At 39.0% G+C, this 25,732-nt stretch overlaps 1 protein-coding gene across 7 annotated transcripts in view; it reads left to right on the forward strand.

Moving 5' to 3' along the window:
• pde5ab (phosphodiesterase 5A, cGMP-specific, b) overlaps positions 1–25,732 on the forward strand; it is a 101,663-nt gene that overhangs the window by 23,282 nt on the left and 52,649 nt on the right. For all 7 annotated transcript variants that reach the window (XR_012382424.1, XR_012382425.1, XR_012382426.1 and 4 more), the window contains exons 2-6: positions 4,368–5,007; positions 14,275–14,364; positions 15,074–15,145; positions 15,232–15,321; positions 15,662–15,799. Coding sequence is in view for 4 of the 7 variants with exons in the window: in XM_068222294.2 (XP_068078395.1) it covers positions 4,368–5,007; positions 14,275–14,364; positions 15,074–15,145; positions 15,232–15,321; positions 15,662–15,799 (1,030 nt within the window). In the remaining 3 variants the exon portion in view is untranslated. The remainder of the gene's footprint in view (positions 1–4,367; positions 5,008–14,274; positions 14,365–15,073; positions 15,146–15,231; positions 15,322–15,661; positions 15,800–25,732) is intronic.

The following is a 25,732-nucleotide window of genomic DNA, read 5'->3' on the forward strand; positions in this document are numbered from 1 at the left end:
CTGGTGTGTTTGGAATAAAAAATAAATATTCTATTGATGACTTAATCTTTTTCTACCCTTTTTAGGTTTCTGATCAAGTTATGTCAGATTTATTAATGTAGTGAATCATCTGATTTTCATTGAGCAGTTGTAATATTCATTAACATTAATTATTCAAATTCTTATATTTACTAAGATGCCGCTGTTTGGGGTCGAATGATAGTTACATCATCATTAACCTGCAGGCTGCATTTTGCTCGATGGGCTGTGAGAAAATAAATAAAAAGAGCAGAGCTGCGGCAATGATGAATAAAAAGAGTGAGGCTATGGTCAAATGAATAAATAAATAAAAAAATGGGAATGCTGGGAGTGCAAGCAGCTAGAGACGCTGGCCCTCGCGGCCAAAAAAACATGACTGGCCCACCGGGTATTCTTCCGGTCCTCCCGATTAGCCAATCCGGGCCTGAATAGGGCCTATATAATATATATAAACTTATAATAATAAAACCTAATATAGCAAACTTAAAATAATACTTGACTTGAATCAGTTATTTAACTGTATCACATTTTACTAATGTTATTATTTCTGGACCACTGAAAAACAGCTCAGGCAAATTCCCACTTCTGATAGGCTGAGATAAATTAAGGCTGCTTAATATGAGAAACTTGAATGTTTAGGAAAGGGCTGGATGTTGTCTCTTCAAAGTGAATGTTATTTATTTAAACAGTTTCAGCCAAGGACAATTTAGGTCGAGTCTATGGAGACAGTGGTGAAGTTTGAATTTCCTCCCCAGATGATGAACATTTCATTGAAGTGATTTGTTATAGCCATAGGATATTTTAAAGCTTGCATTTAATAAAAACCACTATGCAGTGCTGTTTTGACAGGTTTGGAAATAATTCACCATCTAATGTTATGATTGCGGGTTCGTATTGACTCCAAGGGTTTAGTTGAGCTGCCAATCTGAATGTCCCATTTAGTATTTAATGAAGGCGTACTGAATTGACCATAGAACCTTCGTAAAAGATTATTATATATATTTCAGCAAACACATTAAAACATTAAATAGACCTGGCTTTTAAAAATCTGTGGCTAAATAAGAGAGAAAATGAGACAGTTGAGCAGTTTTTAAAACTGAATCAATCCATCGCTACTGCATTTACAAATATATGATGTATAATCAACCCAGTAGGCACAGGACATTAACATGTCATCAGATTGATGTTGTACCCACCAGCGAAGGGGGACATTGCATTATGGATGCAAATAAAATTGGGTTGATGTCAGAACCCATTGTCAGACCAACATCAGTGTCCAACATCGGCCAGACGTTAGATTTTAGTCACTTTACAATGCAACTTAAAAACAACCAAAAATCAAAAAAAAAAAAAAAAAATTACCACTATGACGTCTATCATTCTTTGGATATTGGTTTCCATACCTGACAAATAAGTCAGTATTTGACGTCAATATGACATTGGTTTAAATCATTGGTTTCAAACTCAATTCCTCGAGGGCTGCAGTTCTGCACAGTTTTGCCCTAATCCTAATCCTGATGCCCTAACCCTAATCAAACACAGCTGATCCAACTAATTAAGGTGGTTATCACTACTAGAAACTACTAGATCAACTGTGTCCTCCTGCTTACCTTAAAACACCTGCATGTATGTTTCTAGAAAGCCTAGTAAGAGCTTGATTAGCTTGCCCAGGTGTGTCTGATTGGGTTTGGAATTTTGGTCACTTTCCAAAACAACCTAAAATCAACCAAACATCAATGTCATTTGATGCTGGCTACACATTGAATTTTGGTCACCCGACATCACAACCTAAATCTAGCATAATATTAATGTCTTATGATATTGTGTGCCTGCTGGAAATAAATTTACACTATTTAATCAAAGCAGGTCCCACATTGTGGTAGTCTCGAATCCCAGTTCGTAGACCATTTCCTGACTTAACAAGTTGAGATCTGTTTAGATTTCAATTGCATGAAAAGTTCCAGGATGTGTTCTTGGCATCAAGGATCCACCGTTGCAGACTTGAGCGCCGACCTCGCTCTAGAAGTCCCAGAAGTCATTGTGGATAGTAGGGTTGTAACGGTATGAATTTTCACGGTATGATAATCGTCTAAAACAATACCACGGTTTGACGGTTTCGCGGTATACGGTATGTTACAAATGTTACAAAATAATAGAACAGTGAAGCAAATTTGACTTTTTCCAAATAATATATTTTTAGTTACTATAAACAACACCACTTACAATGAACAAATAAAAAAATAAGAAAATAATAAATAATGTGTCAAAGTCCAAATAAAGTCCAAATAAACATGGTGCAAATCCTCAGTAAAAAATAGATATAAATATTTACTATACTATAAATAGTTACATAACGAAACTAGATTCAATATGGAACATCCCTAGGTTTTATGTGCCAGCATGGATATGGTTGTCTATGGATTTGGATATGGTTGTCTGCAATGCAGACAAACAGCTGCATCTTCATTTGCGTCTTTTGAAAACAGCAAGAGCAGCAGTTCGTCTTTGCTGTGTCACTGTTTTGTCATGTTTCTGTGCTGCTGTGCATGCAAAAGTACTTAGTATGAGAATTATTTCATGCAAAACTTTTTTTTTTTGCGTTTTATTTAGCCGCGCATAAATGTATGCCTATCTCTCATTCCGTGTTGTTCAAAAAGCTTGGTCCACAAACAAAAGCGAAACCTATGCTTATTGGTTGTGATATAGCGAGTTTGAACCAATCTGGGCATGGAGGAGGGACAATGCATCAATGTATCATGTCTGATTTGTCCAGAGACACAGTGACGAGCGTTTCTTTGTCAAATCAGCGTTGTCAAATGTTGATGACGTAACCACACTGATTCCGGAGCCTCTGAAAGTCCGCGAATGTTATGTGATACATAACATAAAGCTGAGATTCTCTTCTTTATGCCAATCTTTGAATTGTATGAATCGGATCAGCGGATCAAAAGTTATCAAACATTTAAGAGCAATACTTATTTTTAGCCGCGGGCGGCTGTCTCGGTCTTTAAGGGTTAAAACCGTTGATATGCAATTGTTCATGGTATGATAATCGTGCACGTTCAAATCGTGGTAAACCGTCATACCGGTATATTGTTACAACCCTAGTGGATAGAGGTGGGAAGTGCAGCATTTTATATAGGTTTATTATTAAAGTAAAGGAGTATCCCTAAATGCTTATGTTTAATTAGGGTTGGAGCTAAACCCTCTAGGGCCGAGTTTGGATACCCCTGGTCAAGCTTGTTTAATCTTTTTCCTGTTGTTCACATGGATGATGTTGACCAATAGGAACACTGAATATCATTTGTACAAGCTTAAAATGGCCAGATGAAACATGAAATAGAAGAAAGAACATGCAAACTCCACACAGAAATGCCAACTGACCCAGCCGAGGCTCGAACCAGAAACCTTCTTGCTGTGAGGCAACAGTGCGCCCACTGCGCCGAACATCAAGATTTTATCAAAACAAATTGCATCATCTGACACAGTGACTGTTGTAATTAGGGTTGAACAATATATAATGTTTGAGCATCCATATCACAATGTATTTATAGTCACATTGCAGGAGAATTAGATTGTTTATTAAATATTAAACTATAAAGATATAAATAAAAAAAATGTATTTGAGTACTGTTAGACTCCCCAAAAAGCCTAAAGGACTGTTTAATTTTTATATTTCGTATTTATATATGCTTTTAATTTTATTATATTTTATGCAGATGCACTTGTAACAGAGCCTCCTTGGTAGAGGAACCAACTCCTATGCAGAACGTCACATAGGATGCGGGTTGTGTGGTGTGGGACTGGCGGGGTTACGTTGGTGCCATGACCCGGATATGAGTGAGGGTTAGGGGGGTGAGGGTAACAGTGCTGGAGGCCATGGTTTTTAGCCTCCTTGGTAGAGCAACCGACTCACATGCAAAAGGTCGCCAGTTCGATACCAGCTCGGAGCGGGTTAGGTGGTATAGGACTGGCGGGGTTACACACTGCATATAAAAAGACTTGTATCACACCAGTCAATGTAATTTATTAAAATATTTCCAAAAAAAGCTATTCAAATCATCCGATTAATTTTTATTCAAATTGCAACATATGATCACAGACAAACAAAATATTGCAGCAAAAATCTGATTTTGTCAATATCGTGCAACACTAGTTATAACCAACAGTACAACTCATGTAGTCTAAATGGGGCTTTAGGTATACTGCAAATGTAAAAGGCATTAAGCTGTCATTAAATTCTGGGTGGATGCTGGGAATCAACTTTTGTTTTGTTTTGTTTCAAATCAAGGGAAGTAATTTGTCATATTTTTTGTCGTATTCAACTCTTTTTTTTTTTTTTTTTAAAGGGAAATGGTCAATGCCTGGTTTGCTGAGCGTGTACACTCCATTCAACCATCTAGGGAACCATCAAAAGCTGTGCCAGAACCTGTAACAGCAGTCCATTCTCTTGGTCCAACTGACGTGGTGCCATCTTCAAGTCCAGCTCCATCCACCCCAACACGAAAGATCTCTGCATCTGAGTTTGACAGGCCGCTTCGCCCCATAGTCGTGAAAGACGCAGAGGGTTCCTTCACTTTCCTGAGTGACACAGAAAGGGTGCAGATGCCGCTTCCTCCTTCCCAGCGGCCAGGCTCAGACAATGGGACAGATGAGGGTGGAGGTATTAGAGATCGTGGTAATGGGGACCGATGTGCTCGTCTGTTGGAGCTTGTACGTGATGTTTCAAGTCATTTGGACCTTACTGCCCTCTGCCACAAGATCTTTTTGCATACCCATGAGCTGATAGCTGCAGATCGCTACTCGTTGTTCTTGGTTGGGGAGGACAGTTCAAACAGAAAGTTCTTAGTTAGCAGGCTTTTCGATGTAGCAGAAGGATCTACTCTTGAGGAGTCTTCAAACAGTGGCATCCGCCTCGAATGGAACAAAGGAATTGTGGGATACGTTGCAGCCACTGGACAGCCTCTCAACATCAAGAATGCATATGAGGTGAGGTTTTTTTGTCATTGCATTGGCTGTTTGTTGACAGAAAAATATCACTTAACTTTTACATTCTACAAAAATTTTCAATAAATAACTTAGGCAAGGCAAGTTTATATATATAGCACATTTCATACACAATGGTAATTTGAAGTGCTTTTCACAAACAGGAACAAAAGAAAAAATACTAGGAAAAATAAAAACAACAAAGAATAAAAAACAAGATTAAAAAAAGATTAAAATGTGTTAAAACAGTTTTAAAAGAATGAAAAGGAAAAGAATAGTGCGATCTGTGGGACGTAGCACAGTGCTCATTCAGTAAAGGCACAGCTCAACTGATGTGTTTTCAGTCTTGATTTGAATGTGCTTAATGTAAGAGCACATCTGATCATTTCTGGAAGCTGATTTCAGCAGTGGGGGGTGCTGTTAGTAGCTGTAGGCCAATTCACCCTGTTTTTGTCAGGGTTCTGCCACTTTGGTCCTGTAAATTCTTGTTTTGGTGGCAGAGCTCTGACACTTCTCATGTCGGGTCCTGTTTCTGTCTCTGTGTGAGCGCGCGCCGTCGTGGGTGTACGTAGAGTGTGCGCGCTCCTGCTTGACGCGGCCGCGCGCGCGCTCTGCGTCACTCAGACGCGTGCGCTCTTGTACTCGTGTTTGTGTTTTCGTTTGTCAGCAGCGTGGTGTTTCATTCCCAGCGTCTCAGTCTTGTTGGTTTCGGTTTTGGTCGGCGCTGGGATGAAGCATGCACGCTGCGTGTGTGTGCGCACGGTGAGTGCTTTCATTCATCGTGTGCTCGTGTCTTGCGTCTTTTGTCAAAGCACGTGGCTCGGTGTTTACCAATGACTGTAAAAAATATGGACGACGCGACAGCCCTTTTTCCCATTGAACGCCTTGAGGGCAAAACGCCTGCTTGACGGGCACAAACTGTCGCAAAAGACTGCTGAAATTGGAGCCAGACATGCGCAGAAGGATTGTCTGATGGAGCCAGAGGAGGAGCCGCGAAAATGAGCAGAGTCGAGCTTCCAATCAAACGCTTTATGTAAAATCAACTACGCCCCCCGAACTTCTCAGCATGCGTTTGCTGTCATATCAACACAAATGGATGTAATAACGTTAACAAATATGAGGGTTTTATATATTCAATCGCGCCAGCTCCAGGCCGCAGCGCATAACTTACTCGCGGCGTCGCGGGCTGATTCCGGCTCGCATGCGGCAGCGCCGGCTCGCTCGGCCGCCGCATCTGGCTCGATTGACTCGGACTGGAATCGGGCAGTGAGTCCAGGCATCCGGAGTAGGTCCAGCAGAGGTAACGTTAGTCAGTCTGCGCTCTAAGAGATAAGTCTCCGGCAGGCGAGAATCTAGCCGGAACTGTGTTTTGCTATCTGGGTGGCTAGGCGTGTATCAGCAAACTAATAAAGCCCGAAAAAAAGCCCTGAACTTAGCGAATAAACAGTGTTCCACCAGGATCATGTATGTCAGAAACTATAGTTTACTGCTGAACTCATTTTGTCATGGTAAAATAACACAGAAATCGAATAATAACATTTCAGTCTACTTCAGTCTCCTGCCGAAGCTCAGACGCCGCGCTTTGAGAAACTGTCAATCACAGCTGTGTATCACGATGACACGCCCAGCATTAAATTACTGCTAAAAACAAACTGTTTACAAAAATGAAGATCTGCACCTATTTCAGCACAATAACCAGTGCCTTAATCGACCAGAACTATCTTTCGGGACATTTTATTGCAAGTGTAATATTTTTTTTTATTTGGGCTCAAGTCTCCTTCATTAACACGGAGGAGGCGGGCTTTATGACTTGTACTGCAGCCAGCCCCCAGGGGGCGATCTAACGGCCGAAACCTTCACTCAAACGTAGGCTTGCGGCACACTTGGTGTTTACATTGTGGTCACGTGCTTTTGTCGTGTGCTTCAGTGTTGTGTTGTGTGAGCGCATGGCTTGTATTGTCTCTCTGTGTCATGCGCTCTCCCGTCTATTGTCTTGTCCCACCCACCTTGTTACCTTGTTTGTAATTATTATTTTCACCTGTCCGCCTGTCTGTTTATTGGTTTGTCTTTCCTATTTATTCTCATAGTGTGCTCTGTTCCGTGCTGGTCCGTTGTTGATTGTTCCCTTCACTGTTGTATCTGCTGATTTCTAGTCTACAACAGTGGTTTAAGTATTGTCTTGTCAAGTTCCAGACCTAGTCTAGTTGAGTGTGTAATATGATGTTGTGTTTTTCCCCACGTGGGGAGATTTGAGTTTTGTTTTTGTTTTATTTTTCATTAAACTCTTCATTCCCTGCATTTGGGTCCTCGCCCCCTCTTCATCACCCTCATACCGTGACAGAACGGACCAGCCAGAATGAGGACCCAGCGGAATGAAGATGGCTCCTTCGCTAGCCGCATTTCTAAGTTGCTGCATTTGCAGTCGCTGAAGCAATGTGGCTTGAATTTGGAGGAGTTTGCGGAGAAATTCCGTAAGACAGCTGAGGGGCTGAATTTTAATGACTGGCTGCTTATGACCCACCTAAATTTTGCTCTGGACAAGCCCCTTCTTCCTCTGCAAATCCAGAGAATGGTGGGCTGGTCATACCAGCAATTTATAGAGCACATGGTTCAGCAGCAGGAGAAAGGGATCCTTCAGGAGGAGAGGATCCCTCGCACCACCACCACCAGTGCCGCCTCCCAGCCCATGTCCAGCCCTCAAGGGCTGACCCGCACTCAGAAGCGGAGGTTAAAGAGGAAGACCTCTGCTGCAGTGTCGGCTCCAGCCCCAGAGCGCCCTCCAGTGTCGGCTCCAGCCCCAGAGCGCCCTCCAGTGTCGGCTCCAGCCCCAGAGCGCCCTCCAGTGTCGGCTCCAGCCCCAGAGCGCCCTCCAGTGTCGGCTCCAGCCCCAGAGCGCCCTCCAGTGTCGGCTCCAGCCCCAGAGCGCCCTCCAGTGTCGGCTCCAGCCCCAGAGCGCCCTCCAGTGTCGGCTCCAGCCCCAGAGCGCCCTCCAGTGTCGGCTCCAGCCCCAGAGCGCCCTCCAGTGTCGGCTCCAGCCCCTGAGCGCCCTCCAGTGTCGGCTCCAGCCCCTGAGCGCCCTCCAGAGTCGGCTCCAGCCCCTGAGCGCCCTCCAGTGTCGGCACCAGCCCAGCTCCTTGCCCTGCCGGCGCCACCCAGACGTCTTGCCCTGCCGGCCCCAGCCCGGCTCCTTGCTCTGCCGGCATCAACCAGACGTCTAGCCCTGCCGGCACCAGCCCGGCTCCTTGCCCTGCCGGCGCCACCCAGACGTCTTGCCCTGCCGGCGCCACCCAGACGTCTTGCCCTGCCGGCGCCACCCAGACGTCTTGCCCTGCCGGCGCCACCCAGACGTCTTGCCCTGCCGGCGCCACCCAGACGTCTTGCCCAGCTGGCCCCAGCCCGGCTCCTTTCCCTGCCGGCTTCAGCCCGGCTCCTTTCCCTGCCGGCACAACCCAGACGTCAAGCCCTGCCGGCCCCAGCCCGGCTCCTTGCCCTGCCGGCACCACCCAGACGTCTTGCCCAGCCGGCTCCAGCCCGGCACCTTGCCCTGCCGGCACCTACCAGACGTCTTTCCCTGCCGGCACCTACCAGACGTCTAGCCCTGCCGGTCTCAGCCCGGCTCCTTGCCCTGCCGGAACCTACCAGACGTCTAGCCCTGCCGGTCTCAGCCCGGCTCCTTGCCCTGCCGGCCCCAACCAGACGTCTTGCCCTGCCGGCCCCAGCCCGGCTCTTTTTCCTGCCGGCCCCAGCCCGGCTCCTAGCCCCGCCGGCTCCCCTCTGGTCTTCAGCCCCGCCGGCTCCCCTCTGGTCTTCAGCCCCGCCGGCTTTAGTTAAGTCGCCTCTAGACCAGCCGGCTCCCCACAGGCCTTCATCCCAGCCAGCTCCCTACAGGCCTCCTGCCTTGCTATCCCAGGACGATCCTCCTTGGGTTGTCCCACCTGCTCCACCTTGGAGCATGCCTCTGCCACCCTGGACTGATCCTCCGGCTCCACCCTGGTTCCCTGCCGGGGTCCCTGACCCATTGCACCTGTCCTGGACTGTCCCTCCTGATCCTCCCTGGTTTTGCCCTCCCATCCCTCCCTTGTTTGTCTTGTTGGGTCTGGCTTGGCTTCCCTCCCTCCCTCCCTTCATGTTGTCTTGCCTGTTCACCCCCCTGTCTTGTGTCTGTTGATGTTGCCTGTTTTGTTGTCTTCTAGTGTTTCTTGTCTGTCTTGTACCTTGTTGGATGTTCCCTTTAGGGACGCCAGGTGGCGTCCCTTTTGGGGGGGGCTAGTGTCAGGGTTCTGCCACTTTGGTCTTGTAAATTCTTGTTTTGGTGGCAGAGCTCTGACACTTCTCATGTCGGGTCCTGTTTCTGTCTCTGTGTGAGCGCGCGCCGTCGTGGGTGTACGTAGAGTGTGCGCGCTCCTGCTTGACGCGGCCGCGCGCGCGCTATGCGTCACTCAGACGCGTGCGCTCTTGTACTCGTGTTTGTGTTTTCGTTTGTCAGCAGCGTGGTGTTTCATTCCCAGCGTCTCAGTCTTGTTGGTTTCGGTTTTGGTCGGCGCTGGGATGAAGCATGCATGCTGCGTGTGTGTGCGCACGGTGAGTGCTTTCATTCATCGTGTGCTCGTGTCTTGCGTCTTTTGTCAAAGCACGTGGCTCGGTGTTTACATTGTGGTCACGTGCTTTTGTCGTGTGCTTCAGTGTTGTGTTGTGTGAGCGCATGGCTTGTATTGTCTCTCTGTGTCATGCGCTCTCCCGTCTATTGTCTTGTCCCACCCACCTTGTTACCTTGTTTGTAATTATTATTTTCACCTGTCCGCCTGTCTGTTTATTGGTTTGTCTTTCCTATTTATTCTCATAGTGTGCTCTGTTCCGTGCTGGTCCGTTGTTGATTGTTCCCTTCACTGTTGTATCTGCTGATTTCTAGTCTACAACAGTGGTTTAAGTATTGTCTTGTCAAGTTCCAGACCTAGTCTAGTTGAGTGTGTAATATGATGTTGTGTTTTTCCCCACGTGGGGAGATTTGAGTTTTGTTTTTGTTTTATTTTTCATTAAACTCTTCATTCCCTGCATTTGGGTCCTCGCCCCCTCTTCATCACCCTCATACCGTGACAGTTTTGACTGGACTCTTGGAATTTCTCAATTATTTGATTCTAAAGATCTGCGTGATCCGTCCTAAACCATTTAGTGAGTTATAGACAAGTAGTAATACTTTAAAGTTTTTTCTGAATGTAACTGGGTGCCAGTGTAAAGACCTGAGGACAGGTGGTTTGGAGGACTGGCCAGAATCCTGGCTGCACCGTTCTGGATGAGCTGCAACAGTCTGACTGCCTTTATGGGAGAGTCAGTAAGGAGTCCATTACAGTAATCCATCCTACTGGTGACAAAAGCATGAGCAAGTTTCTCTAAGCGCTCACTGGATACACAGCATCTAATTCTTGAAATGTTTTTAAGATGACAGTATGCTGATTTACAGGTGAAACTTATTTTTAACACACTTTATTTGAAATGTCCCTCAACAGATAATCTGTAATTAACTTGACAAGTACATGTCAACTTATTCCACTTGCCCTAATATAACTGTCTATTAATCCTCTGAAACTTACACAGCTTGGACAGTATTCACAGTGCTTTACTTGTTCCATGTTTTGTTATGTTACAACCTTTATTCCTAAATTGATGTTATGTTATAAATTGAGTTATTTTCCTTAAAATAATAATAATAATAATAATAATAATAATAATAATAATAATAATAATAATGATAATAATACAAAAAGTCTTTTCGAACACACTGTACTAAAATGAAGCAACCAAATTACAAAAATAATGTAATGAAAATTACACATTTCGTAAAATAAATAGAAATCATTTGTGCATATATGACCAAAATGATAAAGAAACAAAGCTGGTAATAATAATGTTTGCTACTCCAATTTAAATCCTATATTATAAATGCTGATTTATCAGGATTTGCCACTGCGAAATGAAGCACCAGTTACTCTGTCATATTTTTTAGGGCCCCTTCCACTGGGAGACATCTATGCACTCTCTCATTCACACATACAGCTAATTTTGTTTACCCAATTCACCTGTACTGCATGTCTTTTTACTGTGGGTGAAACTGCAATACCTAGAGGAAACTCACACAAACATGAGGAGAACCTGCAAACTCCACATAGAAATTCATCCTGGTCTGCACAAGTGAGAGTGCTAACCAATTATTTACCCTTAATTTACCATTTAAAAAAAAAAAAGTATTTAGTAAAAAATAATAATAATAATTCATATTTTGAGGCATTTGTATAAATTGAAACGTAGACTTCATGGCTTGATTTCTACTCTGACATGCACTGTTAATGGTGGGACCTTGGCTGTTTCTCAATATGCATTCCTTAGCGTTCTTGCATCCTCGTGTTCTCATGTAATGTCATAATCTACTGCCAAAGTTTAGTTCCAAGGCTCAAGAACGCAAGAACAAAGAAAGCATGAAACTTCCCGGATGTGTTCTTGATATCGAAGACGCATACATGCAAACTTGTGCACCGAACTCACTCTGAAAGTCCCAGAAGTCATTGCAACTGCAGGTGGGAAGCGCTGCATTTTATATAGGTTTATTATTAAAGTTTAGAGATATAACTTACTTATCTCAGGAGATTCCCTAATCGAAACGGGGATTATAAACATTACCATGAAAATCTTAATAAAGGAATGAACACATCAAGAGCAGTTAGCTAGCTTTTTTTTAAAAACAAAAGTTATGTTAAATAAAATACAATCTCTGTTAAAGCCATTCCCCATCATTAGATGAGTTGGAGGGCCAAATCAAAGGTTATCATGGGCCAATTTTGGCCCGTGGGCACTAGTTTGGGGGTCTCTGCACTAGTTTAAGCATGTGAAATTCTGTTGTACGGCTCTGCCAAAAGGGGCGAGATTACGCAAGATGATTAGACATTTAAAAAAGTGAACAATTGGTTCATATTTTACGTTTACGTACAGAGAGGTTCTCATTCGTATGAATGGAAGTCTATAGGGTAAAAAGTTTAGTGTGACCGCTACTTGAGGCCATAATATAACAATGTAGAAAAGGTAATTACTATAAAGGGTACAACCAAAATAAAGTATCCAAATTACAAATTGCATAAAATAAAGATTTATATTTTTTGTGAGTATATGACCAACATAATGACAAAAAAGGAATGTCTAGATCCGATCACATAATCGGAAATTGGGCCGGTTCATACAGTTTCAGACTAAATTGGAATCGAATATTACATCCTGATCCGGACTCAAATATATGTATGTGTATATATATTACATGCCTGCAAAGTAGAACACGGAAGTAGCTTGAAGCGGAAAGCGCGAGTAATTCTGTGGTCTGGAGGTATTATAAAGTTGATGACAACAACATTGCCATTGCAAACTGTGAGATATGTACTCTGTAAACTTAGGATTGCCTATCAGGTATTTTAAGTTGAGGTGCTATTTGTTTTTATATTAGATTAGCTCTTCTTTATTCATTAATTTTTTACATATCATAGAAGTATCGGATCAGGTTTCGGTATCGTTAGATACTTAAAATCAAATGACTCTGACTCAAGGAAAAAAAAAAAACCTGATATGGACATCCCTAACAAAAACAAAGCTATTATGGTAATAAATCTAGTTTGCTGCCACATTTTTTGTCCATGTTAAAAAAGTATGTAATAAAACAAAACAATAAAAAACATCAATTTGCAAAACACACTCTTTCTTGTGTTTTGAGGCATTTGTGTCAAAACAAGATGGTCTAGTTCTTCAAATATCTTCTCACAAGACAAATTTGGAATTCTTCCCTTAGATCAGGGTTTCTTCTTGCAATGTTTACTGTGGATAAAGTTCAGATGGACATCTTAATTAGATTCTAATATTACTTTTCTCTTGTGTATAGAAAACACTATTGCACGTCAGTGAAATAAAATGTACTGCCTTATAATAGCTTCCAAGTCAATAAAGAAGTCTTTCCCTAGAAACACAATATAGGCTATATCTCTTAAGGCCTTTGATTAGATTTAAATGTTGTTACGCAATTCAGTTGCTAACCAACAGTTTGTATAATGATAGCAAGTATTTTTAGCTCTTTGTAATCTAGTTTAACTTGCTTCCACTGGTTCTACAGTAATATGAATAGGGGAAAAAAGAGAAAAAACAACAACTGGGTGGGAGACTCTTAGTAACACATTTTTCAGAATGTGTTTGAGATAGCCTTAAATAACTCAAAACAAGGTTAATTGTTAACTCTGATCTAATCTCTGTTTTGTGGTTTTATATAAAGATTTAAAGACTATTCAAGCTGTTAGAGTAATCACCATGATGATTTTGGCATGTTAGAACAGTATAATTTATAAAGTAAAAATAGGTCCTGACCCTTGATTTTGTCATTAAAGCAAATTTGTCTTAGATAACGTGTTTATTTAGAGATCCGTCCAGAACTGCAGTCGTTCAGTGGTTGCAAGACCCAGCAGGAGAACACAATCTGAAATCTGCCTTCTTTGCTCAGGGACACAGCTGTGCTGGAAATGTCATGTAACTAAAGCCACAAGAAACGAAGAAGAAAATGACATCATGACAATGCTCATAGGCTAATGGTACTACGAGAATAGACATTCAGTCTGAAAGGCACTTGCTGCTCCTAAAGCTAATCAGGCATACAAAAAGACCCTATGGTTTGAGAGACTTAATCATATTCATTCATTTATTCATTTTTTTTTTCAGCTTAGTCCCTCATTAATCAGGGGTCGCCACAGCGGAATGAACCACCAATTTTTCCAGCTTATGTTTTACACAGCGGATGAACTTCCAGCTGCAACCCATCACTGGGAAACACCCATTCACTCTCATTCACACACATACACTACGGACAATTTAGCTTACCGAATTGACCTAGAGCGCATGTCTTTGGACTGTAGGGGAATCAGGAGCACCCGAAGGAAACCCACACCAACACAGGGAGAACATGCAAACTCCACACAGAAATGCTAACTGACACAACTAAGGTTTGAACCAGTGACCCTCTTGCAACAGCACTACCCACTGCACCACTGTGCCGCCTGACTTAATCACATGTTATAATAAATAAAATTTTATTTCTTCATTTTCCTTTAATTAGTCCTTCACATCAATATCAATAGGTTAATCAATAGGTATGTGATACACCAAATTAAAATGGATCGTCTTGCTGATGATATTCCGGATAACTAAGGATACCAAATAAATAGGATTTAACTTTTTCATTTTGTTCTTTATCAGGATTCACGCTTTAATGCAGAAGTGGACCAAATTACAGGCTATAAGACACAGAGCATCTTGTGTTTGCCCATCAAAAACCACAGAGATGAGGTGAGAGATTAAAGTAAACTGTTTTAAAAGTTGTACAATAAAAAAGATTAATTGCTTTACCCATTGCCTCAAAGGGATAGTTTACCCAGAAATTAAAATTGTCATCATTTATTCTCATGTCAGTTGTTACAAATAATTTTATTGTTCTTTTCTAAACAAAAGAAGATATTTTGAGGAATGTTGGAAATCTATAACCTTTGACTTCCATAAGAAAAACAAATACTATGGTAGTCAATGGCAATAGGTTCCCAACATTCTTCAAAACATCTAATTTTATGTTCAACAGAACAATAAAGCTCAAACTGGATTGGAACAACTTAAGGATGTGTAAATAATGACAACATTTTTTTATTTTCGATGAACTATTCTCAAAAATTTCACTTTTCTGCTTGTTCAAACTACTTATTTAGGTTTTTTGGGTACAACTTAATTTTTTATGTTCTGTTGACCTAAAATTGTATTAACAATTAAGTAACTTAATCGATTTGCATTGAGACACCATAAAGGAATTGGAACCCAAGTAAAAAGTGAGTAAAACCATTGTAACTTTTAACTGTTTACTTAATTAATAAAATATAAAATTAATATGCACATAGTCCATTTGAATAATTTTAAGGCAATGGGTTTACAATTTTTTTTACAACTTTTTAAAGTCAACTAATCTCTTTATATGGTGTACTATCAAAAACTTGATCACCAATGCTTTTAGGTTGTTGGTGTAGCTCAAGCGATCAATAAAAAGTGTGGAGAGAACAGCACCTTTACAGAACAGGATGAGAAGGTGAGTACTTTATGTTTTTAACAGTTAGTTTGACAGTATCTGTCATGTTTCTATAATAATGTGTGTGTTTTTTTTAACATAAATAGGACTTTTCTTCGTATCTGGCTTTCTCTGGCATAGTGCTACACAATGCCCAACTCTATGAGACATCACAGCTAGAGAACAGGCGAAACCAGGTATGCTGTTTCTTTGTAAGAAGTCAGTATATACAACCTGACTAAAGTCTGACCTGTCTGCCCTAAATAAATAATAAAAAAAATCAAGACATTATAAAATAATAAGGCATAATTTTTGTTTTTTTAATTAATTTTTTTTTATTTTGTAAAATGAAAGTAATCTAGCGGCCCTTGCCTTTCATATACCCAATTTTTTATTCCAAATGATCAACTAGAAGTCAAGTTGTTATTTGTTGTTCCGACATCTTGGATAAGTGACAGGACTTTTGTCAGGTAGTGTAAAATCAAATAAACAGTAACTGTGCTACAAGCTGTGATTATTTTCTGCGTGGTCTTGCAGGTGTTGCTGGATCTGGCTAGTCTGATCTTTGAGGAGCAGCAGTCACTGGAGGTCTTACTGAGGAAAACTGTGGCCACCATCTTATCTTTCATGCAAGCCCAAGAATGCACAGTGTTCATTTCTGACAGAGAAACAGCTGTAAGTCCAAACCATTACATCACATTTATTTCCAAATAGCTTTTAAGAAGTTTCCAAGACTTTTAAAGAAGTGATGCATTTTTCTAAAACATGGGAATATCTAGCATTCCTTATTTTATAAATGAAGTGGCATTGCCAAGTCATTCGCTATCTAAAATATGCTTTTAGGATGCTTGAAACACCCAAGATTTATGAAGGAACGAGTTGAAACTTGAGCCAGCTGAAACTAGCCCATTGAGAACTGTTAACCCATGTGGTTGTTTAGAAGAATGAAATGTGTTTTATACAAACAGGGTGTCTTAAATTCTTTAAATGTCTTAAATGTAAAAATAGAATGTAAGCCTTAAATTCTTACATTCACTGAAATATGGTGTTGTAGGCAGTGTTGGGCAAGCTACTTGTGAAATGTAGCTTAACTACACTAAAAGCTACCATTTGGGAAATGTAGCAAGCTAAGTTTGACTACCTGGCAAAAGTAGCTAAAAAGTAGCTTTATTTTTTAAATCGAAGCAACTTAAATCCTCAATCATATATTAGTGATCAATAAAACTCCCAATGAAACACATGAGACAGAAATGTTCAGTTCAGTCATTTACTGCGAATAATATGCTGTAACAAACAGAAAAAAATAATAGTATATACCAGCAAAAACAAACAATCCAATAAAACTACCTGTTACACATTTAAAATACTATAGTAATTTAAAGTAAAGGGAAATATTTAGGAAAAAGCATTATATTGTATATATTTAAACCTCTTCATTAATCAATTACACTACATAATGTGGTATCATTAGTAACTATTGTGAACTAATAGTAAATACCATAGTAATTTCCAAAGTTTATTGTTGACCGCCGTAAAGCAGGAAAAAGAAATCATCAATCTACCCATTATATGGATTTACTTTCATCGGCTAGACACCGTAAATGTAGCTTGTGTGGACACTACTGCACTACTTGACAAGTAGCTTCGCTACAGAAAAGCCATTTGATTTATAAAGTAGCGACGCTACCGTCATGCTACTGAGAAATGTAGTTAAGATAGTAGCGTCACCACTTGTAGAAATGCTATTGCCAAACAATGGTCTTTTAGGTCTTAAATAATTTTGAACAGATCTTCATTTTCCTTTGTCCATGTAAGGCTACCTCATCGATGCAACCAACAGTCCAAAAAAAACAACAAGTTGTTTTTTTTTTAAACAAAAGTTATGCTGAAAAAATGTGTTTGCTTGTTTTGACACATTATTTAAAAGGTGGCTAAGAAATAACAAAATTTTAATTTTAATAGTGCAAAACAAATATTTTCCACTGGCCATTTGAAAACATCTTTAGCATTTAACTCTGTATAAGTTAATAAAATAGAAAGTTTAAGGTATAGTAGGTGATCTGCCAAAATGCTAACATTAGCACATCAGCTTTGAACATGCACGTCTCTCTCCTGTTAAAAGCCACACCTCTGAGTTATGAACCCGCACCGAATAGATGACCATAGACAACCTTATATAACACCAGATAGTGTCATCCATTGTTGAAAAACTTCATAGAGGCAGACAGTTTGTCCAGCTTAGTTGTTGACAGACCAGCAGAGTGCTGGAGTAAAATTTCCCCTAAACTGGCATCGAGGTAAAGTTGGTTTCATATTCAAATATTCCCATTTTCTCCTTAATAATATAATCTCAGAAAAATTTTGTTTGCAAATTCTAAATAGTGAAATCATATAATCAGCCAATGATTATAAAATACAGAATTGTTCACAGTCAAGGAAATAGTGCTAATGTTGTTATGAAGTCATGTCTACATGCTATTTTAGACCAACTAAAGTAGCGTTGTAGTGGGAGCGTGTCACAGGCTGTCACTGTTCAAAAATGTACAAATGTGTAAATATAAATTTAAATGTACAAATGTGTGAATACAAACTTCCCCTCAGTAAAGCTGGTTAGGCAGAAGATCGCTGTTTACTTAAGATTTTTAATTAGTTGAATAACAACACTTATCAGACAGAATACCTGAAAACATCAAAATACATCAAAAACAGAAATATTCTGGCCTTGTTTTACATTACACTTATGTTAAAAAGACAACGACTAACTTTTCATTTTCTGTTTTACTTGTTGATCCTCATGTACATTGCTTGTTAGCATCTCTTTTCACACTTGAACGACTAAATGAATGCTCAGGTCTATTTAACCAACTATATCATTGATACTGTAAAAGATACCCTATCATCTTGAAAATAGCCAATTTTTCGCTGGATTTTCCAGTGGCTGAAAAACACCTCCATGCATATAAAGCCGTTTATAAAAAAGAACACAGTCTACATAAGCTTTGCATGACTAAAATAGTTTTAAAACTTGCCTGTCTAAAAGAGATACTTTAGCCATGATGTCATCCTTCAGATCTTGGGTTTGAACTGCATAACGTCATTTCCTCCAGCGTACAAGTAACTCCAATATTGATTCAAGAGTTAGGAAAGTTTCGATTCTGCAGTTTTGGCAGAAGCCCTTTCAAAAACCATCTTTCTTTTCATAGTTACAAGGCCATGTTGATCTTTCAGAAAGAAGTTCATGTTGATGCTGAGTTTACCTGATGTCTCTCTCTGTCAGCTGTACTTTAGGTGGCCATGCTTCACGTGTATGCACAAATAACGTATCTATCTGCGTAAAGAGGCAGTGAAGAAATACACATTTAAACTAGTTGACACAAAAGTTTGAGATACAGTACCTGTCGTAATTGATTTATTTGTCAGCCTGACAATATTTAATTGGATGAACATTTTTTTGTTGTATGCCGTACCCAGAATATAAAAATACATATAAATACATTAGGTCAGTGGTTCTCAAACTGTGGTACGTGTACCAATAGTGGTACGCAGGCTTCCTTCTAGTGGTACGCGGAGATATCAAATGTGTCATACAGTATTTATATGCGCAATATATTTCAAAATTTATCAAAAATGATTTATATATAAATATGACATTTAATAATATTTATTATATAACAAGTAGCCTATATTTCTGATGTCCAGGCAACATTTCCAGGTGTTCATGAATTGGCTACTATATATTAATACTTTACATTTCAGTATAGCAATTTTCTTTTTACTTTTTACGAACATTAACCTACCATTTTTAACTTTTTAAAAGCACATTTTAATTTTAAATGTTGACATTTTTAGTTAGTTAGTTTTTTTTTTTTTTTTTTTTTTTTTTTACATATAAGCACAGTACACTACAGTGTTAACGTTCAGACTATTTATAATGTTTAAAATGGCTGACAATAATAAATATTCTTAATAATAGGAATTAATCTGCCAAGTTTTAGAACTGTGCAGAGCTGTAGCTGCTTTACTGGGCTTACTAGGCCACTGTATTTTAATATTGCTCATTATGGTGGTACTTGGAGAGACACATTTTTTTCTGAGGTGGTACTTGATGAAAAAAATTTGAGAACCACTGCATTAGGTCATTTACTTTAATCATTACCATTGGAATGTGAAGAGACTTTCAACCAGCACAGCAAAAAAAAAAAAAAAATGTTTCTGAAGACAATCGCCTACTGCACCTTTAATTCATAATGGTCTTAAAAATGTCCTAAAACCGCTTAAAATTGACTCGGTGAAACCTGCAGAAACCCTGGACTAAGTAAATTGTTAATTTTGTTTGTTTATTTATTTTTTTGTTTGTCTTTTATTTAAAATTGAAAATGTGAAATCAATTGTAGAAAAATGCATCTCTGTAGACCAGGCTAGTCTATACAGAGCAACCCTTTCTTTTACACATTTCCCCCAATAGCGTAATATTTTGTAAACAGTTTTGGAGCATTTAGGCATTATAAAAGAGTTCTGTGTTAGATATTTCCATAGCCGAGTGAGAGAGTGAAGTAACACTTGCTTCCTTTATAGCAGACTGACTAGCAGAGAGCTTTTAAATTGCTTCCTTATTTGCCACTGGCAAAGAAATATGGCAACAAATACACATGTACCTAATGTACCCAAAATACCAGATATTTCAAATTACATCGGCATTTCCTAAACTAAACACACCAGTGCTTACAAAGCAGCAAAACTATGATGTTTTGTAGTGCAGGTAAGCTCATTCTTAATATACTATCACAGAAACCAAGTTCGGTAGTTCCCACTTTAACGAATTCGATAATAAATTAACACAAATTAAAGACATGATAAAAGGAGAATGGAAAAAAAATACAATACAAAATGCAAATAAATGCATCAAAAGGAGACCAGTCATTTTGGTAATTAACAGACACTTTACACAACTGCATTTCCTTGTAAATAAATATAGCTTGAAGTTACAAGTGCTACATTATGTAACAATCTGTCAATACAAGCAATTGGGAGTTTTGTAGACTTACATTTCTCATAATGCAGTGGATCGCACTGAGTTGACCTTGAGACTCACATGATTCCATGGTTATTAGGCCACAACCCATTTTTCCCACTTTACATATACACCACTTGACAAAAATCTTGTCGCCTATCCAAGTTTTAGGAACAACTAATAATAAGTTAACTTCTAGTTGATCATTTGGTATCAGAAGTGACTCATATGAAAATCAAAGGCTTCTAGATTACACTAATTTTACCAAAATAAAATATCATGCCTTGATTTTTAACTATTTAATTAGGACAGTAAGGTCTGACTTTGCTTAGACAAAAGTTTTGTCACTTAACAGAAATAATGTCCAGTACAGAATATAGAGTCATGCTGCTGTGGAAAAAAAATGAATATTGTGTATGACTCCCATAAGCTTAAAGGACTGCATCCATACATCTCTGCAATGACTCAAATCACTTATTAATAGTCATCTGGAATGGCAAAGAAAGCATTCTTGCAGGACTCATCAATAAGTTCATCAAGACTCTTTGGATTCATCTTCAATGCCTCCTTCATCTTACCCCAGGTGACTGGCCAGGCTATGCTTCAGGAACTTTGGTGTGGAGGCTGAAGTATGAGAAGGAACGCCATCCTGCTGAAGATTCTGCCCTCTCCTGTCATTTGTAATATAATGGGCAGCACAAATATCTTGATACCTCAGGCTGTTGATGTTGCCAGTCACTCTGCAGATCTCTTGCAGACCCACATACTGAATATAACCCCAAACCATGATTTTTTTCTTCACCAAACTTGACTGATATCTGTGAGAATCTTGGGTTCATGCAGGTTCCAATAGGTCTTTTGCGGTATTTGGGATGATTGGGATGCAGTTCCCATCATCTGAAAAATCATCTGTGATTCATCTGAAAAATCTACCTTCTGACACTTTTCCAAATGATCAACTAGAAGTCAAGTCATTAGTTCTTGCTCTTACAATTGGGATCAAGGACAGTGGAGGTAGTGTACATACCATCACATTTAACATACAGTTAACTTGCTGTACACATAAATTGAAGGAATATAACTAATGCTGAAGACTAATCATTAATAGCAGCCCTTAACTAGTTTTTTTTTATGAAATACATTTGTTTAAAATTGTTAAATGATTTAGGGCATGCTTGTTATTTATTTAGCTCTTTTTAATTAGAGATGCACAAGTATATTTTTCTTCTTGAGCAACACAACAAATAATAAAATTGCTGTATTTTTTAATTTTATTTTTTATGGGGTTTATGCAAGCTAACTTTTATTTTTTAGCTAGCTAGCCCTAGCTCATCCAGTAAACTGTCGTGAGATTACAAAATTGCTATGTTTAAGACAATTTCTTGAAAAATCTGTGACCTTTACTGCCTGATAGATGTACAATATAAAGTGGATCTCACACTAGGCAAGATTTTCATGTCATGTGTTTAAAGGGTCATAAAACCCCCCTCTTTTAGTTCAAGTCTACCTCAGAATTTTTTCAAAAAAAATGTTCTGAGATGGGCGTGGAGCACTGTGATCCGAGGGAGAAGTGGGCGTGGCCAGCCACAGTGGAATGAACCCCCAACTTATCCAGCTTGTTTTTATGCAGCGGATGCCCTTTTAGCCGCAACCTATCTCTGGAAAACATCCACACACACACATACACATACACATACACACACTCATGCACTACGGACAATTTAGCCTACCCAATCTACATGTACCGCATGTCCTTGGACTGTGGGGGAAACCAGAGCACCCGGAAGAAACCCACACGAATGCAGGGAGAACATGCAAACTCCACACAGAAACGCCAACTGAGCCGAGGTTCGAACCAGCGACCTTCTTGCTGTGAGGCGACAGCACTACCTACTGCACCACTGCTTCTCCCGTTTTTCATAATTTCATGTAATATATACAGATAGGTAGCGACCTTTTAAATAGAGACTAAGCCAAAGGAAAATCAATGAATAAAAGAATAGATATACACATAACCACAACCTGTTTTATTCATTATAAAGATAATCATGTTTAGTAAAACACTATAAATGAAGATGGATTCTCTTCTCCTAAATCCCTGGGTCTGAATTAGGGTTGGGCTGATAGACGATGCCATGCACAACACGATGCTGAGCTGGCATCGCCGATGCTCCGCCCCGCCCCCGTTGCAAACCCACTCGTGAAAAATACACTAATTTTTAAATGTTTTCACTAATATGTCTTGGTGTTGAAATGGCACTTTAGAATGAAAATAATCCACATCCATGACGTGTTTTACCTAGCGTTTCTGAACAGCCCTCCGTCCAATGAAAATGCACATCGTGTGACCACACACACACACACACACACACACACACAGACAACTAAATGAATGCTTAAGTTTATTTAACTGATTGTATGTTAATTACATTATGGTGTCAATGCTGTATATGGAAAATGAAAATAGTCACATAACCCTTTCACCAGAAGTTTACCATTGGCTGAAAAAAAAAAACTAGCTGTGCATGTAGCCCATTAAATCTACAAAAAAATTAAAAAATTTCCAATATTTTCAAAGTCATGCTTTCAGTGCTCCAGCATGAGCTTAGTGAAATGTACCTTGATTGGTTAGCAACCTGTTTAGTGAATAATTGTGAGGGTTCTTCCAAAGGAGTAGGCTTAAAAAAAAAAATCAATAATAATAATGATAATAATAATAATAATAATATATATATATATATATATATATATATATATATATATATATATATATATATATATATATATATATATATAAACATTGAAAACCAAAATAAACAAATAAACTCTTTGCCATACGATCAGCAAGTTAAACAATAATTAAATGAAACAAAAATAAAGTTTTACGCGTTAAAAGGTCCCAGTCCCCAACCAAAACTAAATTTAAAACCTACAAATCAAAATTTAGACTTTAAATTAAATAAATTCATCACTTTGGAAATAACAGAGGGATTATTCACATTCCAACACAAACAAATAAATAAATCTAAATTCACATATAATTCCAAACAAAAGTATTGTATACATAAATTATGAAAAATAAACAATTAATTTCTTTCTCATTGTTATACACCATTTATTGTGTGCATTTAAATAGATGATTATGAGCGATGCCTGTACATTTGCATGCTTAAAAGTTCATTTCAATTCATCTTTAGTTCTATAGCGCTTTTACAATGTACAGTAGATTGTGTCAAAGCAGCTTAACATAGAAGTTTTAGTAAATTGAAAATGTGCCAGTCCAGTTTTCAGAGTTGAAGCTGCAGTTTAGTTCAGTTCATTGTGGTTTAATTTTCGCTGCTGAAAGTCCAAACACTGAAGGGCAAATCTATTGACGTGTAGCTCCACAAGTCCCAAAAGTGACACCATTAACTACATAACTTAGAGCATGCCAAAAAAAAAATAAACCTTTACTTAAGGAAATATAAACAAGAAAAAATTAATGAATACATAGGAACAATTAGAACAAATAAACATATTAAATAAACATTTAAACCCATTAAGTTGACTAATAATTATATTTATATGTGACCTCTGTTCTCACATTGGTTAAAGCCAACTTGGCTGCCTCATACAAAAAGTCATTGTGGTCTGCCTCAAAGCAAAGTCCTCCAGAAAGAAGTAAGACATTCTGTCTCATCCCAGTCAACAATGAAATTGTTTGTATTTTACCGCTTTCCACATTTCTCTCATTGAACTACGCACTTGCATCCCACAAATAACCTGTGACTGGCACATTCCATCTGAAACAGCCTTTTCAGAGAGTATTTTTCTTGTTCTGATTTTCTCTCTGTCTTTGCTTTCACACACAGCTTTCAAAATTAAAACACTTTGCAATCCTCTCAAGAAACTTCTACAAGCACCTTTTGGGTTGCATCCCACTAGCTGAGAAGCAGTGCTATAAAGCATATCATGAATTCTAAAAATAAACTGTGTACCTAAAATAGAAAACACTGAATGACTAAAGAAATGAGAAGAGTAAGAGAAATTTCATTGCGTTCTAATAAATGCCCGTGTCATGTATTTCTGCAATATGCACCATTAACATCAAACTAATCACATGAAATGTTGAGTAGATGATTCAAGGCACAAAAGGTATAAAAGAATGGCTTTTTATGAGTCCTCGCTCCCCATTGAGCAATCAGGGTATGGTCTGATTCAGAAGTAGTCCACCTCACAGTGTATGTGTTTTTGTAGAAGGTGTACTTACTTTACCTGCAATGTTCCATGCATTCAGCTTTTGCAAATAACCCAAAATAGCTCCTCATTGAAGGTCTGTCTAGAACACAAAGTCGTCTTTGGTTAATATAAATGCTGTGAAAATGTGTGTATATTCAAAGCATTTAAAGACGTGTGTTTGTGTGTGTGTGTGTGTGTGTGTGTGTGTGTTTGTGTGTGTTAAGAAGAATTAAAGTTAACATAATGAAGTAAGCCAAAATATATTACATATATCATCCTCTTGCTGTCAGTGATTTGCTTATACAAACCGGAAGTCAGGTAGCATCGTGGCTCAGTGGTTACCAGTTGGCATTTTTGTGCTGAGTTTGCAAGTTCTCCCAGTGTTGGCGTGGGTTTTCTCCAGGTGCTCCGGCTTCCCTCACAGTCTAGGTCATGCGCTTTAGGTAAATCGAATAAGCTAAATTGGCTGTAGTGTGTATGGTATGAATAAGTGTGTATGGGTGTTTCCTGGTACTGGGCTGCAGTTATAGGGGAATCAGCTGCGTCAAGCATATGCTCGAATAGTTGACAGTTCATTCTGCTGTGGAGAGCCCTAAAAAAAAAAGAATAAATAAATAAATAATAATAACAACAACAACAACGATAATAATAACAATAATAATAATAATAATAATAATAATAATACATTTTATTTGTATAGCACTTTTCCTACATAAATGCAGCTCAAAGTGCTTCACAAACAACAAACAAGCATTGTAAAATAAACCAAAAAAAAAAAAGATCGACAAAAAAAGCAAAATAAACAACAAATATATACTCAGATAAAAACATACATGTACACACATCTCTACATATTAATTAAACATATCTACACAATCACACACACAAAACATATGCATATACATGCACACACCGAACATGCTGTGGGGATGTTTTTCAGTAGCAGGAACTGGAAGACCAGTCAGGATTGAGGGAAAGATGACTACAGCAGTCTACAGAGACATCCTGAATGAAAACCTGTGTCAGAGTGCTCTTGACCTCAGACTGGGGCGACGATCATCTTCCTGCAGTATAATGATCGAAAACACACTGCCAAAATATCAGTGGAGTGGCTGCACAACAACTCGGTTAATGTCCTTGAGTGGACCAGCCAGAGCCCAGACCAAAATTTTATTGAACATCTTTTGAGAGATCTGAAAATGGCTGTACGCCGTCGCTTCCCATCCAACCTGATAGAGCTTGAGAGGTACTGCAAAGAGGAATAGGCAAAAATTCCCAAAGACAGGTGTGCTAAGCTTGTGGCATCATATTCAAAAAGACTTGAGGCTTTTATTGCTGGCAAAGGTGCATTAACAAAGTATTGAGAAAAGGCTGTGAAT

This window comes from Danio rerio, chromosome 7 (genome assembly GCF_049306965.1).
Source record: "Danio rerio strain Tuebingen ecotype United States chromosome 7, GRCz12tu, whole genome shotgun sequence".
In the NCBI taxonomy this organism is placed as follows: domain Eukaryota; kingdom Metazoa; phylum Chordata; class Actinopteri; order Cypriniformes; family Danionidae; genus Danio; species Danio rerio.